The following is a 17,010-nucleotide window of genomic DNA, read 5'->3' as shown; positions in this document are numbered from 1 at the left end:
GAAAGAAAGAAAGAAAGAAAGAAAGAAAGAAAGAAAGAAAGAAAGAAGGAAGGAAGGAAAGAAAGAAAAGAAAGAAGGAAGGAAGGAAGGAAGGATACTCAACTGCACTTAGATGATCACTTCACCCCATTTGTAGAACATTTCCATTCTGTTTTACCAGGATAAATACCCCTATTCAGCCTTGCTCTAATACTGAGTCATACTTACATCCACAGTCTATCGGTCCTCTACATTCTTCCATTCGAACAACACACTTTGATTCCCTTCCAGGGCATCCCCTTGTTAATACAACTTCTCTAATTCCAATGCCTTTGGTAGAGGGAAAATAAACACAGAAATCTCCAATAAATTTTTAGAAATCACTTTAGAGTTTCCTTCTTTTTTCTATCACCTCTTTCCCAAGTGTAACTCTATGGTCTTCTGATGTTTATATTTATTGACAAAGTTTATAACTCTTGCTTCAGGTTCCCTATGTTGGATTATTCTATAAATACTTTTTGCACATAGCAAATGATTTAATTTGCCTAGAGGAAAGCAAAATATTCCTGGTGATAGAATGCACTCCTTAAAAGTCATGTTTTGTCTGTCAAATATGTGCATTCTTTAACATTTTCCAAACTATTTAGTTTTCTTAAATCAATTCAGCTCTTTACAAAGGTAGTCCACAGGTTCATTCAGCTTAGCCTGAATGCAGCGTGCTAATGATGCACATTATAGTCACAGGTTGAAGAAAAATATAATGAAAACCTATCATTTCCCTATTTGGCTTTTTAGCATTAAGAGAAGTCTTAATCCTCAAAGTTAATAATGTGAAAGACAAGGAGAAGAAAAAGATTGAACGTGACATTTAGAGGACTCCATTTAGACCATGGAGGGATGAAAGAAGATCAATACTTTTGATGAGGAAAAGTAGTAAGGTATGACAGTAGCATGACTTCATTTGAATTAATGAAATTATTTCCTGGACAGTACCAACTCATGATAGAATTTATAAATATGCTTTAAGAAAACTTATTTTTGCCATATTGTATATAAACAGTTCACTGAGATTATGTGATTGATGATTTATAGATGATGGAGAATCAAATGAGAACTAATATTTTATGAGTTCAAATAGCACCAGCTGCCCTGCTTTTGGACTCTTTGGACTTCTCCATCATGCCCTTTTGCCCCAGGAAACTCTATTGGGAAATCTCATTATCCTGCAAGATTGAATTAGCCTTGTACTCACATCTCATCAATATTCTCTGCTCTTCTGATTGGACCCTCTAACTAAAGGACAGAACCATGAGCTCCAAAGCCTCCATTTAAAGGAAGCTAAACACTGGTTTCCCCACATTTCCCACAAGTTGGTTTGCCTTTGGACTTCTTTGGATTTCTCCATCATACCTCTGCACAGGGTTAACTTCTCCCCATTCACACCTCCTACCCTTATTTTTCAGCTTCTTTTTATATGTCGTCTTTCCCCATTAGAAAGAAAGCTCCTTGAGGACAGAGACCATTTCTTTTTAAAATTTGTACTTGTACCCCCAGTGGTTAGCACAATACCCAGCACAAAATAGGTGCTTAATAAATGTTTATTGTTTATTGATGAGTGATTGACAGAAAAAATGCTAGCTATTCCAAGCAAATGAGTATTCTTAATTGAAAGAACACTAATATTATTTAGTATTACTGAAATATTGCTGCAAGACCAAATAAGTGGAATTAATGTATAATTTCACTGTTATTTTCATGTGGTAGTCATTGTATTAGCTAATTTTGATGTCAGTTCCTGTCAGAATTCCAGAACAGATTATTAAGTGGATGGTTTGTGAGCCCTTAAAAAGGGAAATGATGATTACTATGAGAAAACGTGAATTCATGTGAACTCTCTGTCATTTCAAATATAGAAAACAATTGAAGCAGATAGGAATTGTTAGCTAAAGTCCAGGGAGAATATTAGAGATGAGTGAATAGGTGGGGACACAGTTTCAAGGAGAAATAGCCTTCCTAGACTTATGAAAAAAAAACCTGTAGAATACTCCTATCTTCTAATTAACATGGCAACAAATAACATTGGCCTAGTGGAACCTGGGGTAGATTATCTAGGTGTTTTTTTTTTTAAAGACATAGGCAAGAAATTGAAGAAGTTGGGGCACAGGTAGTAGTTTATCATTTTTGCTGACTGAAGGCAAGAAATTTAAAAGAGAAAGGAGAATATGGAAAATGAGTGGTTGGCCTAGGAAATTATGTCAGAGGAATGGATGGAGCACCAGGCCGGGGGTCAGGAAGACTCTTCTTCCTGAGTTCAAATCAGGCCTTAGACAATTAATAGCTGTATGACCCTGGGCAAGTTACTTAATCCTGCTTGCCTCAGTTTCCTCATCTTTAAAATGAGCTAGAGAAGGAACTGGCAAACCACTCTGGTATCTTTGCCAAGAAAACCCCAAATGGGGCAATGTAGAGGAGGACATGACTGAAAATGACTGAACAACAACATAAGATATGGAAATAATGGGAGCTTGATCAGGGATAGATTACATCTGCTAAAAGCAAGTTAGAATGGATTTTCTCTTTAGACTGGCTTACCTGATTAAGAGGCCTTTAGGTTGAAGAGGGTGAGAGAGGATGAGTGTCTAGATACATTTACTAAGCAATAGAATCAGTTATGGCATAAGAAAAATAACACTAGAGATGCTCAGAACTTCATAGGACACAAGGATAGTGAAGAGGGGCAGAAATAATATTTTTAGTCTCATATAGCTATATGCCAATGCCAAAATTGTGGGTAATAAACAAAATGTACTGGATGTTTTAACTCACAGTAAAAATGGCCTGATGATATCACTGAAACTTGGCTAGATAACATTCATGACTAAAATGTAGCAATGATAAAGTACACATTCAATACAACAAGAATTTATTAAGTGCCTTATTCAAAGCACTGTGTTAGGTGCTGAAGAGAAAAAAAATTAAATACCTGCCCTCAAAAATCTTACATTCTTGGGGGCTGGATGTTATATACCGTGTATAGTGCACAGATAAGTTAATGAAAAGCACAAACAATTTAATTTCAAAACAGAGCAATCTAGGGAAATCGCTTAACCTCCATCTGACTCAGATTTTTCACCTGTAAAGTGAGAATAATAATAGCACCTACCTCCCAGGATTATTATAAGGATAAAATGAGCTAATATTTATAAAGTTACTTTGCAAATCTTCAAGCACTATATAAATGCTAGTGTTTATTAGTAACACCTGAGGATATCAGAAAAAAGCCTCATAAAAGAAGTGGTATTGGAGTTGATTTCTAAAGGAAACCAGCAACTCCCAAAGGCAATGAGAAAAAGGAGGGAGAGCATTCCAGGAATGTGTAACAGCCTATGCAATGACACTGAGGCAGGAGATTGCTATGAACACAGAATGGCTAGTGGGCTACTCATTTTACTGGAATGGGTACTTGTGAAAAAATAATCATATAAAATAAAAATTAAAAAGTAGGTGGGGGCCAAGTGGTAGAGAATTTTAAAAACTAGGGAGAACATTTTGTATTTTATCCTAGAAGTAACAGAGACACTAGATTTTTAAGTATGTGAATGACATGATCACAGCTGTATTTCAGGAATATCAATTTGGCAGCTTGTGTGAAGGATGCCTTAGAGAGGGAAAGATGCCAGAAGTAGGGGAACCAATTAAGAAACTATTGCAATCATGTAGGCCAGAGGTGATAATAGTTACCCAAACCTTGTCTCTGTCCCAATTTTCTCATCAGTAAATAGGGATGATAATAGCACCCACTTTGTTATTGTTAGGAGTAAATACTATATGGAAATTGTTTTTGCAAACCTTAAAAGTGCTGCCAAGAGTAGAGTGAATGGGGAGAGAGAAATTGATGCATGAGATAATGTGAAAGTAGATTCAGCAATACTTGACAACTGATTGAACATGAGGGAAGAATGAATAACAAAGTCAATGATGGTTCAGAGATTGGGAACCTGGACTCCTGGAAGGATGTTGGTGTTCTCAGCAGAAACAGGGAAGTTTGGAGGAGGGATGGTATTGACGGGCAAGATAAGAATTGTTTGGGATATGTTGAAATTTAGATGTCAATGGGACATCTAAAAAAGACAATGATAATTCAGCTCCAGAGCTCAGGAACATTATTATGGCTGAATATACAGATTTGGGAATCATCTGAATAGGGATCACAATTCAGCCCATGGGAGCTGATAAGATCACTAATATAGAGGATGTAGAGAGAGAAGAGGGTCTAGGACAGATCCTTAGTGTATTCTTGTATTTAGTAGGCAGGAGATGATGATCTAGCAAAAGAGTCTAAAGGCATAATATCAGTCTAGTAAGGGGAAAACCAACAGAGAGAAGGGTCAAGGAATCTAAGAAAAGAGAAAGTATCCAGGAGGATAAGGTGGCTGAAGGTGTCAAAAGCTAAAAAAAAATTAAGAAAAAAGTAGTATAAGATCTGAGAAAAGGCTGTTGGATTTAGCAGTTAAGAGGTTGTTGGTAACCTTGGAGAGAATAGTTTCTGTCAAGTAATGGGGTTGGAAATTAGCTTTTTCTATTGAAAAGTAAATGGGAGGTTAGGAAATAGGGGCAATGAGCATACAGTAGAATGACCTTTTCTAGGAATTTGACTGTGAAAGGAAGGGAAGGTAGAGGATAACATCTTAAAGGAATGACAGGATCAATTTAAGTTTTTTAAGGACAGAGATGATGATGATATGTTTGCATGATGGGGGGGTAGAGAGATTAAATGAGAAAGGGAGGGAGAGAGAAAGAGAGAGAGAGAGAGAGAGAGAGCTCATAATCAATGGGACAAGTCCCGGAGACAGGAAAGAATAGGATCAAATAGACAAATAAACAAAGTCTTGTCAAAGATTCAGATCCCTGAATCAGGATCCCCAAAGATTTTGATAGGCTTAAACAAAAGTCCAAATCTAACAAAAGAAAATGTTGTTAAATGTGAAGGCTCAAAAAATCAACTTCAAAGTACAGAGGTGGAGAAGGGGAGGATATATGACTAGAAAGAAATTCAATAGAACTGAGGATTATCATGCACTCCAATCTGCAATTTATCTATAGTTACGGAGAGTTGCCTGGGAGAATAAAAGGTCACATAGCTAGTATGTTGTCAGAGGCAGGACTTGAAGACAAGACATCTTGATTCCAAGATGTTGACCTTTTTATCCATTACCTCTCTTAGGTGACCTTCCACTGCATAAGTGGACATATAAAGTCTAGGAGGAGAAAGTCATAATTCCACTGTGAACTCTTTTCATGCAACAATAGGAGAACTATTTCTGATTCTGCATTTAAAATTTCAGAAAAAGTGTTAACAAGTTGGAATAAATCCAATGGAGATGAATCAACAAAAGCTAGAGTAAGTCTCAGGAACACCGACCAGTTTAAGATGGAGTGAGTGCAGAGAAGGCTAACCAGTATGGTCAGGGGACTCCCTACAGTATGCTACCTAAGGATCAATTGAAGAAACTTGGAATTCTTATCAGGGAGAAAATTCAGTGAGACTATGATAATTGTCTCCAAATATCTGAAGTGATATCTTGTGGAAACGGCATTAGGTTTTCTTTTGGGGCCCAAAGGCAGAAAGAGGAACAATGGATGGAAGGTTCAGAAAGGTAAATTTTAGTTCCACATAACGAAAACACTCCCTTAAAATTACAGCTCTCCAAAAGTATAATAGGCTATCAAGAGAGGAAATGAGTTTTCTCTCACTGGAGGTACTTAACACAGATGTTGGAATTCTAGATTTATCTTTTGGACATGGATTGCTAAAAATCACCTCTGTTCTTCTCAACTCTGAGCTTCTATCTATTATGACTTTTTGCTATTAAATAGGGAAGCCTGTTGTCTATGACAAGGTCAACAGATGTTATTAGACCCATGGACTTACCCACGAAGCCACTGGCTCCCCAATATATGCATATTTGATGTCTGCTCTCATTTGGTTGTGAAAACACCAAAAAGTCCCAACTGCATGGTCTGAGGGTAGGGCACTGGATTTGCATAGCGCCTTAGCGTAGGTTTTGATGGGAAGGGTATAGCTAGAAGCATACACGGAGTAATGCATGCCTCTGGTGTGGATTCCCTCATCTGGAGCACGGATGGAACCATCACAACGGATGGTTTTTTGGACCCGGATATAGGGCTTCCACATCTGCTAGAGAGAAACGAGAGCGACCACAACAAGCAATGATTGATCTGCTATAAAATTCTCAGCCTACGGTTTGAAAGGTAGGGGTTTGGCAGATACAACCAGTCTCTTGAGAGGCTACTGGTCAGTTGGTTCTAATCCTCCATGATGCATACACTGACAAATAGGAATGAAATAAGGCCCAACAGACCTTACATTTATTCAGGGGCCCAGCAGTCCTGAAATGTTCTGGCTTCCACTGTCGGTTCCATAATGATTGATTGCTGTGACTTTTCTATATGAAGGCTACTACTGCTGCTGGCTTAAGCAGCAAGGAAGAAGCCTTTGTTCCTAGAATATAATTCAGTTCAGTGGGCTTCATTTTCTGTAAATAACATACATACTGGAAGGATAAAGCACAACAAAGGCCAAGCATCCCTACTGAGAGATCCAAACTTTGATGCTTACTACCTGTGTGATCTTGAGCAAGTCACTTAAACTCCCTGGATCTTAGTCTCCTCATCTGTAAAATGGAGGAGTTGGACTAGATGACTTCCAACTCTAGATCGATGACCCTATGATCTATATTAAAGGGGCCTTATGGATCCGTTAGACCAAACTCTTCATTTTACAACCTATAGGAGATAATAGCATCATTGAGTTAGAGCTGAAGGAGACTTCAGAAGTCATCTAACTTAATCCTTTAACTTTGAAAATAAGGAAAACGAGGTCTAGGAGATAATATGACTTGTCTAAGGTCTGTGGTAGAGCAGCAGCCAAAACCCAAATCTCCTAACTCTTAGTCTAATTGTCTTACACACTTAGGCTCTGCTCAAAAATTTGCAAATTTTTCATCATCAGAAGATACTTCTTCAGACATGACACCAACCCACAATTTCTCCTAATGTATTAGTGCATTCTCAAGCACACATGAAATTTAAAATCACATCTTTATCAACAATTCATTCAAGCAACCACGGAGCAAAGTATTCAGCATGGTGGGACTAGAAATGGTTGCGTATTTGTACAGGCAACATAGAATCACAAAAAGAGAAATGGAATGGTCTTTGAAGTCATCTACCCCAGTTCCCTCATTTTACATTTAAGCAAACTGAGTACTAGAGATGTTTATAGTTAATTGTGATTTGAAGTCATTTACTCAAACTCCCTCATTTTACATTTAAAGAAACTGAGGCTAGAGAGGTTAATAGGTGATAAATGAAAGAGGCAGTATTTGAACCCAGGTTCTCTGGATTAAGATCCAGCCCTCTTAACAATGCATCACATTGCCTTGTATAGTGTGCTGCGTGATTCTATCTCCACATCACATATCTGCCCCCTTATCTCCATACATAAGGCCAACAGCCTAGTTCAGGATTCCTCACCTCTCACCTGAACCATTGTAATGGTCTTGCAATTGGCCTCTCTTCCACCTGTCTTTTCCTTCCTACAATCTTATCTTCCAAATAGCTACCAAATTGGTATTCTTAAACCACAGGTCTGACAAGTCCATTCTCCTACTCAAGATTCCTTTTTACATCTAAAATAAAATGTAAAGTCTCTTGCCTGACACTTTAAGCCCTTTAAAATTTAGCTCCAACTTATCTTTCATTCACCCTACAGCATATTCCAACCATATTATGCTACTTGCTGCACAATATTCCATCTCTAGCCTATATGCCTTTGCATAACCTATTCCCCGCCCCCCATGTCTCAAATGTTCTTCCTCTTCATCATCTCCTCATAGAATACTTATTTTCTTTCAAATCACAGTTCAGGCACCACCTCCTCCAGGCAGCTTTTTCTGATCTCCCTACTTATTAGTTCTCATCCCAGTAGAAATTATATTCATTTTGTATCTATCTGGTATGTATTTATCTATGTGCATGTTGTTTCCCCCAGTAGAATATAAACTTGAGAGCAAGAGCTGATTTGATTTTGTCTTTTTGTCCTCAGAGTACCTAGAGACTGGCATACAGTAGTTACTCAATGAAAGTCTGTTTAATTAAGGTTAGAATATCTTGATCCACAAGCATTTATTAAGCACTTACTATGTGCCAAGCATTGTGCTAAGCATTGGGGACACAATAGAATAAATGGATACTATGGAAATGTCTACAAGACGTATCAACTTTCAGATTAAATCTCCATTGCAACATTGTACATTTTGAATATCCTACTCAATTTAAGCACAAGCATTTATTGAGAGCCTTCTATTTGTAATGCACTAAGCTAACTGCAGGAGGGATTGCATCAAGATGGGAAAATCTATGAATCTAGTGCTCAAGGAGATATCCGAAAAGAAATAAGCTATGTCTACAAATAATTGAGACCATAATGACATAATGGAGAAAGATATCATAGTCATAAGAAATACAAATGAAAGTATATGAGAGGAATGAAAAGGGGGATATCTCTTCTAGTTGAAGGTTATTAAAACAGGTTATTAAGGTAGAGGAAGTGTATGTGTCCTCTACCACAACATAGAAACTAGGTGGCCCAGTGGATAAGAATGCTGGACCTGGAGTCAGGAAAACCTGAGTTCAACTCTAGCACTGTGTGACCCTGAGCAAATCATTTAACCTCTGTCTGCCTCAGTTTTCTCATCTGTGGGTGAGGAAACTCATCCCAGGGTTGTTTTAAAGATAAAATGGGGTTTTATAAACCTTTAAGCACTACATAAACTGCTGGCCACTGAAAACTGCTAGAAGGTACACCACCTTAATGTAGTCTATGAGGTAAATTGTCAAGAAGTTGAGGGGGAAAGAAGAATAATAGTTCTCCAACTCCTAATCCTTTGAGTTTATAGCATAGTAACTTTTCCTTGATCCATCTGCATCCCTTTCTAGCCTATACCATGTATACGAAGAGTGATTCCATCTCTTCTCCCTCAGAATGACATTTTCCTAGCTTTGAAAGATCCCAAAGATGTCCAGATAATCTGGGAGTACCACTTAGAATCTTGGAAGGAGACATATAATCTAGATATAGAGTCAACCTTTTGTCTAGGACAGAGGTTCTTAACCTGGGGGTCTGTGAACTTATTTTGAAAAATATTTAATAACCATTTCAATACACTTGGTTTCCTTTATAATTCTATGTATTTCATGCAATTAAAAATGGATCCATGACACATGGAAAAGTAAAACCCTAGTCTTAGGGACTATAAATGTGGACAACAGACCATGGAATGTTAAAAGATTGTTAGAGTATTCCAAAGGTCAAAAGGCACAATATTATATTTGAAATGTCCAGGAATGTAGCCTTTTTTCTACCCCTTTTCCATATAAAAACCATAGGCACCCTGAAGGTCTAATTGGGAGGGGGAGGGCAGGAATATTGTCATGGCACAACTAACCCAGTAGGTCAAGGATCTTTGGGTGAAAGTGTCAGTCTTCGAGGGTGATCTAATTCCGCATTCCACAGTAATGACCTTACCAGAATGTATCCCTTTTATTTTTGTGACCAGCAGCAGAGACCCAGGTGATGGTATGAGTCACTGGATGAATCTTTGGTGCAGGTTGGTGTCAAGAAATCCCAAAGGTCAAGATTCTGGGAGCCAGTGAAGAAAAATGCCAGCAAGGGTTAAAGTCGCTGAAACCAGATCAGTCATGCAATTCATAAGAGCATGAGTTTTAGAGCTGGAAAGTGGCTGAAAAATCATCAAAGCCATGCCTTTTGTTTTGTAAATAAGGAAAATGAGGCCCAGAGACATGAATGGATTTGTTCCAGTTTACACAGGTTGTAAATAGCAGAGCTGGGCTCTGAACCCAGGACCTATGACTTCAAATCCAACGTTCTTTTCCACTTAATCATGTGACTAAAGGGAAGGGGGACCCTCAGTCACTAAACACGCTCTCAAAGTCTTAGTATGTGGTGTATGTGTGTGGGACAGAAGCTGTGGGACAGCAAAGTCTGGCATTAAGTGATTCTGATACACAGTAGGAAGAGATAGTGCTGAGAAGACTAAGGGCTTACAGAGAGGGTTAATTAACGCTGCTCTGGATGTACTGTGTAGATTACGTCACATAGATTCAGGACAGGTAGTTAGAGGCTACGCTGGGGCTCACCCAGCTCAAAGATGGTTGATCAACTTCTCTGGGAATTAGTTAAGCAGAACTGACTTAGAATTAGACCAAGCCCTGCCATCCAATACTCATCTCTTTCTTTGCCAGATTTGCCAATTGCTAGTCCTTTATAGAACTATATTGGATGGTCATCACTTTAGAACTGGAAGAGGTCATCTAATCCAACATTCCCATTTTACTGATAAGGAAACTGAGACTCAGAGAGATTAAAGGGGCTTACCCAAGGTCACAAAGGTAATAACTGACAGGGGCAAGATTTGAACCTAGTTTATTTGACTACAAATCTATGCATGTGTATGTGTATTGCATACATGTACATATGTATACATATGTGAGCATATATGTGTGTAGAGATATACGTAAATATACTTGTGTGTATATACACTGCTCCCCTTGTATACTGTGCATTTGGCATTTGTGTATGTGTGTATGTGTTTATGTGTGTGTGTATACTAGTCTCTAGCATGTAAGAAGCAATAAGTATAGGAAGGTAGGGTACCAGTCTCATTTTCCTCTTCAGCATTCAGACCTCATAGATTATATTCAGTTAAAGGCACATGATGAAGCAGATCATCAGGATTGCGAAAGGATTTGAAAATATGCCAAAGGAACCTTGGGGCAACTAGGTGGTGCGGTGGAGAGAGCATGGGGGTTGGAATCAGGAAGACTTGTCTTCCTGAGTTCAAATCCAGCCTTAGACACTTACTAGCTGTGTGACCCTGGGCAAGTCTTTTGACCCTGTTTGCCTCAGTTTCCTCATCTGTAAAACAAACTGGAGGAGGAAATGGCAAACCACTCCAGTATCTTTGCCAAGAAAACTCCACAAGAGAATCACATAGAGTTGGAGATGACTGAACTGATTTAATAACAACAACAAAGAAACCCCATGAGGATGGTAAGATTGGAGAACAGAATATCTATGAGGTTCACAAAATTATAGATTTAAAACTAGAAGGGACCTTAGAGATCATCTATTACAACCCCCTCACTTAATAGATTAGGGAAATGAGGTCAAGAGAGGTGATGTGACTTTTCATAAAGTCAGAAAGTGAGCAAAAGCCAGAAATTGAGCATGGGACTTCTGACTTCAAATCCAGTGCTATGTTCCACTAAACTGCAATTGTTGTTTTCAGCTGTTTAAAGGCTGAAACCAGGTGAGTAGCAGCTCCAGGGCAGTAGATTTTGACTCAATATTGGGAAGTCCTGTCCAACAGCTACAGAAATGGAGAAGGCTACCACACAAGCTAGTGTGCAAGCTGAGGATGGATGGTGGACTGGCATCTCATTAGGCATGTTGTAGGCAGGGGATTTCTGACCACAGTAGTGAGTTGGACTAAGTTTTTTCTGAGAGCCTTTTCATGGATAAAATTTTGTGGTGCTGTGAACAAAAGATAGAATGAAGCAATTTGATCCAGGGAAGGATAATTTGCATTGGAAGCATTTACTTCCTCTAAATGTGCATCCTGAGAGCCAATGCAGCATAATGGATACAGAGCCTCCGAATCAGGAAAACCTGGGTTCAAGTCCTGGTCTTTGACACATATAGGCTGTGAAACTGGCTGTGAGTCACCTAACCTCTCAGTGCTCTCAGTCAACTGTTTAAGACTCAAAGCTACCAAAGAGTTGCTGATCTGCATTGTTATAGGGGGTTTCGTGTCCAGGAGTTCTATAGACCAACAAAATTATAGATTTGGTCCAAAAATGTGGATCATATCATTTGAGAAGTTTTCATATTTCTCAGAGATAACGTACAACTTATCAAATGAGTTCTTAAGTGACAGACACCATACATATAATGAAAGTGCCAGGAATCAGAGATCCTTCTCCACCTGCTGTGAATATCTTATGAAGGCAGCAAAAAAAGTGTAAATTGAAACTAGAGATTCACACATTTACTACAGGGATGCTTTTTACTTTGTGATTTCTATTATCAAGAAGGGGTGAAAAGGTTTGGTCTCAGAAATTCTTTGATGAAAGAATATAGATGTCTGAATAGCAAACTATACACACTGAGAGAAAGAAATCAATTGTTATAATTGCCTTTTACTGAGTTTGGGTAGTCTGATGACCCTAAATATGGGACATAGAATTCTAACTTGATACCAGCTCAGCAGGAATTCTCTATCTTTTCTTATGACATTGCTCAGTGCCACCTCTCCCCCTTTACTCTCTCCTATCAGCTTTTTTTTTCCATATTTTTTATACGCTTTTATCAAATTTGTGGATTTTATCAAATCCACAGCAATTAACCTGCTCTCAGGAGGGCAGATTCTATTCAGAATACAGTTAATTTTGTTCGTGAATATACAGTGCTTTCTGAGTAATGTGGTCCATACCATCTGAGGCCTTATTCCTACCCCCAAGCCAGAGAGTTTCTCTCTACAATAAGGCTAACAACTATTCAAAGACAGGACAAATATTCAGAGTCAGTCAGAGGCCTGAAACATTATCTCTCCCACAGTCTAACTCTTTTCTCCAATGTATGATATATGGCCTACAGCTTGCAGAAATGAAAGATGGAGGGACTGCTACAGATCAGCCAATTGGGGGAAGGGGATCAGTTTCTCCATGTTGGATAATGGGAAACATATTTGATCTGCATTGGCAGATTTCCTTATTTTCTTAACACCTCCCCAATGATCACAAATGAAGAAAATTGTTACTTGGGTGAAGGCAGCTCCTGTGCCAATTAATAAAGGAAGCTGCATTAAAAATAAGCTCTAAAAAAAATGAAAAAGATTTGCCCCAAACTTTTAAGGACAATCAGTTCAATTTTTTTGTTAATTATAACCATTGGAATCTGAAATTAATGAAAGGTGAATAAAAGTAAATGACTGAAAATGCCAAATTGCTACAGTATATTTTCATCTGCTGTGCTACTTACCACATGTAACTGTGCACATTCCATATTCTACCTCCTTGGTTACTGTATTATTTATACCTAAACATAAAGCATAAAGGCACATTTTACAATCAAATTCTTCCCAGGTGGAGCCCTATTAGCCAAGGAGAGAGAAAAAGACATATCTTGTTATTGGTAAATATATTTCTTAATTTTGTATGTGGTACAGGAATAAGTAACAAAAGTGTTCTATTGCTAATTATGCAAACAGAGCCCAAGTGCTTTAAAAAATCAACTATTCTTATTGTGCCATAAGAAATGACAAGCAGGATGGTTTCAGAAAAACCTAGGAAGACTTACATGAACCAATGCAAAGTGAAGTGAGCAGAACAAGGAGAACATTGTACATAGTAACAGCAATATTGTAAGGATGATCTGTGAAAGACTTGATTAATCTGATCAAGACAATGATCCAAATCAGTTCCAAAGGACCCTTGATGAAAAACGCTATCCACTTCCAGAGAGAGGACAAACGAATTCTGAATGCAGATTAAAGAAGACTTTTTTTCACTTTCTTTGTTTGTTGCTTCTATTATTATTATTTTTTGCAACATGGCTAATGTGGAAATATGTTTTGCATGATTTCACATGTAAAATTGCTATCATATTGCTTGCCTTCTCAATGGGGGAGGAGTGGGAAGAAGGGAGAGAATTTGGAACTTGATTTTTTTAAAAAAATGAATGTTAAAAATAAATACTTCTTTTTTTAAAGGAGTTTTTTGTTTTGTTTTGTTTTCTGGTGAGGCAATCGGGGTTAAGTGACTTGCCCAGGGTCACACAGTTAGTAAGTGTCATGTGTCTGAGGCCAGATTTGAACTCAGGTCCTCCTGACTTCAGGGCCAATGATTTATCTACTGTGCCACCTAGCTGCTCCCAAAATAAATACTTTTTTAAAAAAAGAAAACAAGTATTCAAGGAGTTAAAGTATAAACAAAGTTTCTATTAAAAAATCCACACATATTTTCTAAAACAATGTGTTTTCTTTACCAATTATTCCATGTTAAATTAATGGTAGTTGCATGATCTAGTAATCTGCCTGCCTGAAGTACTAGGCCCTGTGGTCTATTTTCCAGCTAGCTAAAGGTAGATAAATTTCATGCATTGGATTTATTAAAATTATAAAGGCTATACATCAATTCTATTCCTTTTCTGTATCTCCATGTTTAATTCCAGAAATTGGCCTTGGTATCAGATGGAAAAGTTTCCTCTATGTTGCATGCAAATATTTGAGGAATTTATACAACAATCCTTTTAAATCCTCAAATCATATATTTAGAGTGGAAGGTCAGCAAATCTAATTCCTTCATTTTACAAACAAGGACCTTGAGGCCCACAGAGGTTGTGACCTTCCTAAGGTTACTCAAGTTAAGTAAGTGGCAGAGCCAGGATTCCAACCCAGCTCCTCTGACTCCCAATTCCCCACTTTTCAATTGTACCATACTGACTTTGTGATGAAATGTCTCAAATGTCCAGCTCTTCTTCATTTGAGGTTGAAGTTCAAGGGAAAGGCTGAGATATAAACAAATTGAACTTCACCTCTTGTGCTGGGAGTCAAATCTCAACTAATTAAGACAGAAAAAGAAGTTTTGTGTGTATGTATGTGTGTGAGAGGGAGTGAGGGTGTTTTACCAACCTATCATTGATTCACACTATCACAGTATATTTATCCAAGACAAAAATCATTATACTTTATTAACCAATACCTGCTAAAACTATACAAGATTTTCTCCTTTTAATATCTTAAGGGAGATACTTTTCACATGCAGTTTTTGCTTAGACTAGAAGTAACTAGAACCACAGTACTTTGCACATAATAGAAACTCTGAAAATATTTGTATGGTCAATTTCAAATAGAAGCATAGGATGGATCACAGATTTGGGATCAGAAGGGATGATATAAAGGTGATCTAGTATAATTCCTTCATTTTCCAGACAAGTAAGCTGAGGCCTAGAAAGGAGAAGTGAGCTTTCCAAGATCACACAGGTAAAATGCTGCAGAGCTGGAATGTGAAGCCAACTCCCTTTGATTCCAAATCTAGTACTTTTCATACAACAGGTATATATTTCCATTACTGAAATAACGGTGCTTATGATCAGGGCAGCTATGTGACACAGTGGATAGAGCACCCGGCTTAGAGTCAGGAAAACTCATCTTCCTAAGTTCAGCTCAGACACTTAGTAACTGTTTCACCCTGGGCAGGTCATTTAACGCTGTTTGCCTTAGTTTGTTCATCTGTAAAATGAGCTGGAGAAGGAAATGGCAAACCACTTCAGTATCTCTGCAAAGAAAACTCTAAATGGGGTCACAAATTAGACACAACTGAAATGACCAAACAACAATAACAACAAATGGTCAATTTAAAATACAATGGTTGGAAGGTTCATAGCTTTTAGATCTGAAGGGATGATATGAACATAATCTAGTACAATTCCCTCATTTTCCAGATTTGGAAATTGAGGCCTAAAAGATGAAGTCAGTTTCACAACATTGCATAGGTAAAAGGAGGCAGAGTTGGAATTTAAATCCAAGTCCCTTTGATTCTAAATCTAGTACCTTTCCCACTACAGGTATATATTTTCATTACTGAGACAATGGGATATTTTACACTGCTACAGTAAAGAAACAAATTAAAACTCAACCTCTGTATACAGTAAAGAAAGGGAATGTCATAGATACTTAAACTAACATTCCTTTACATATCTTTTTTAAGAAAGAAAAAATTCTAAATCAATCAGCAAATGCTTATTGAATGGTCACTATTTCTTCTTCATTATGCTAGAAATGGTAGTCATATGACTACAGAAAGTCTGCTGCTCCATCTTGTTACCATGAATAAAGTATGTGGAATTTTCCATTATGGATTCAAGGAAAATCTAGCTCCCAGAACTACTTTTTAAGGATGAGATTTGAATTAGTGGAAACATTTTCACTTTCCAAAATAACTGCTCCAACCTCATAAAAGATCTTTTTTTCCCTTAACTTTAAGTAGCAAAGCAATAAGAAATTTATGACCATGACTCACTTTAAAAGGCATTTGCAGATATTTGTTACTTGCAACATTTTCAGATACATCTAAGTCAATATTTTAAAACAAGAAAGCTCAGTAAAGCAAAATTTGTGACCCTTTTATCTGTACAGAATGCTTGACTTATTTTATATCAGATAAATAAAATGCTTTTATTATATATATTTTATGGGGGAAAATCTTTATACACAAATCTTTCACATCATAAGATAAAAGAAAAATATTTTTTTAAATAGCTGCAGTTCTAGTCAAAGAAATGTTAGGATTCTCAAATCTAAGACCATCTAGCCTTGGGTTTGAAACGTCATCAATTCTTATGCAACTCATTATATATCAGCTTCAAAACAAGTTGTATAAGTAATGAAAAGTAATATGTAAAACAATTTATATGTCTCTGAGATATTCATTAGAACCTGCTTTAACCCTTGAGCAGTTTAGTATTAAAATACATGGGGATGGGGTTTCAAAACCAGTATGGAAAGATAAACTCAGGCGTGTACTGAAAAGTTCATTCTTCCCCAAGGTTAGAATCACTGGATCACCTTCTTTTTCACACTTCCACAGCCAAGTATCTTTCTACCATTCCATAATGGCATGCCATTTAGGCAGCTACAAACCTTGATCCCATCATTAACCCCAGACGATCAATTATTTTCTGACACTGAAGATCACTATGTCATCAAAGAAGAAAGAAAAGACTATTAAACAATCAACTTCCTCCAGAAAGACAGGGCAGAGAGAGACAGACAGACGGAGATGGAGACAGACAGATAGATAGATATAGAGATGGAGATAGAGATAGATAGATAGATAGATAGATAGATAGATAGATAGATAGATAGA

The 17,010-nt window shown here is 37.5% G+C and overlaps 1 protein-coding gene across 1 annotated transcript in view; it reads right to left on the bottom strand.

Annotated features, from left to right (window-relative positions):
* The window catches only part of SPACA1 (sperm acrosome associated 1), a 41,973-nt gene that overhangs the window by 23,186 nt on the left and 1,777 nt on the right, over positions 1-17,010 (bottom strand). The window contains exons 3-4 of the mRNA XM_027853875.1: positions 13,124-13,180; positions 208-309 (exon numbers count right to left, since the gene is read on the bottom strand). Coding sequence (XP_027709676.1) covers positions 208-309; positions 13,124-13,180 — 159 coding nt within the window. The remainder of the gene's footprint in view (positions 1-207; positions 310-13,123; positions 13,181-17,010) is intronic.

The sequence above is a fragment of the Vombatus ursinus genome, unplaced genomic scaffold, assembly GCF_900497805.2.
Source record: "Vombatus ursinus unplaced genomic scaffold, bare-nosed wombat genome assembly UNPS02000582.1, whole genome shotgun sequence".
NCBI lineage: Eukaryota > Metazoa > Chordata > Mammalia > Diprotodontia > Vombatidae > Vombatus > Vombatus ursinus.
Note: the sequence above shows the minus strand (reverse complement) of the source record. Positions and strands in the feature narration are given on the sequence as shown.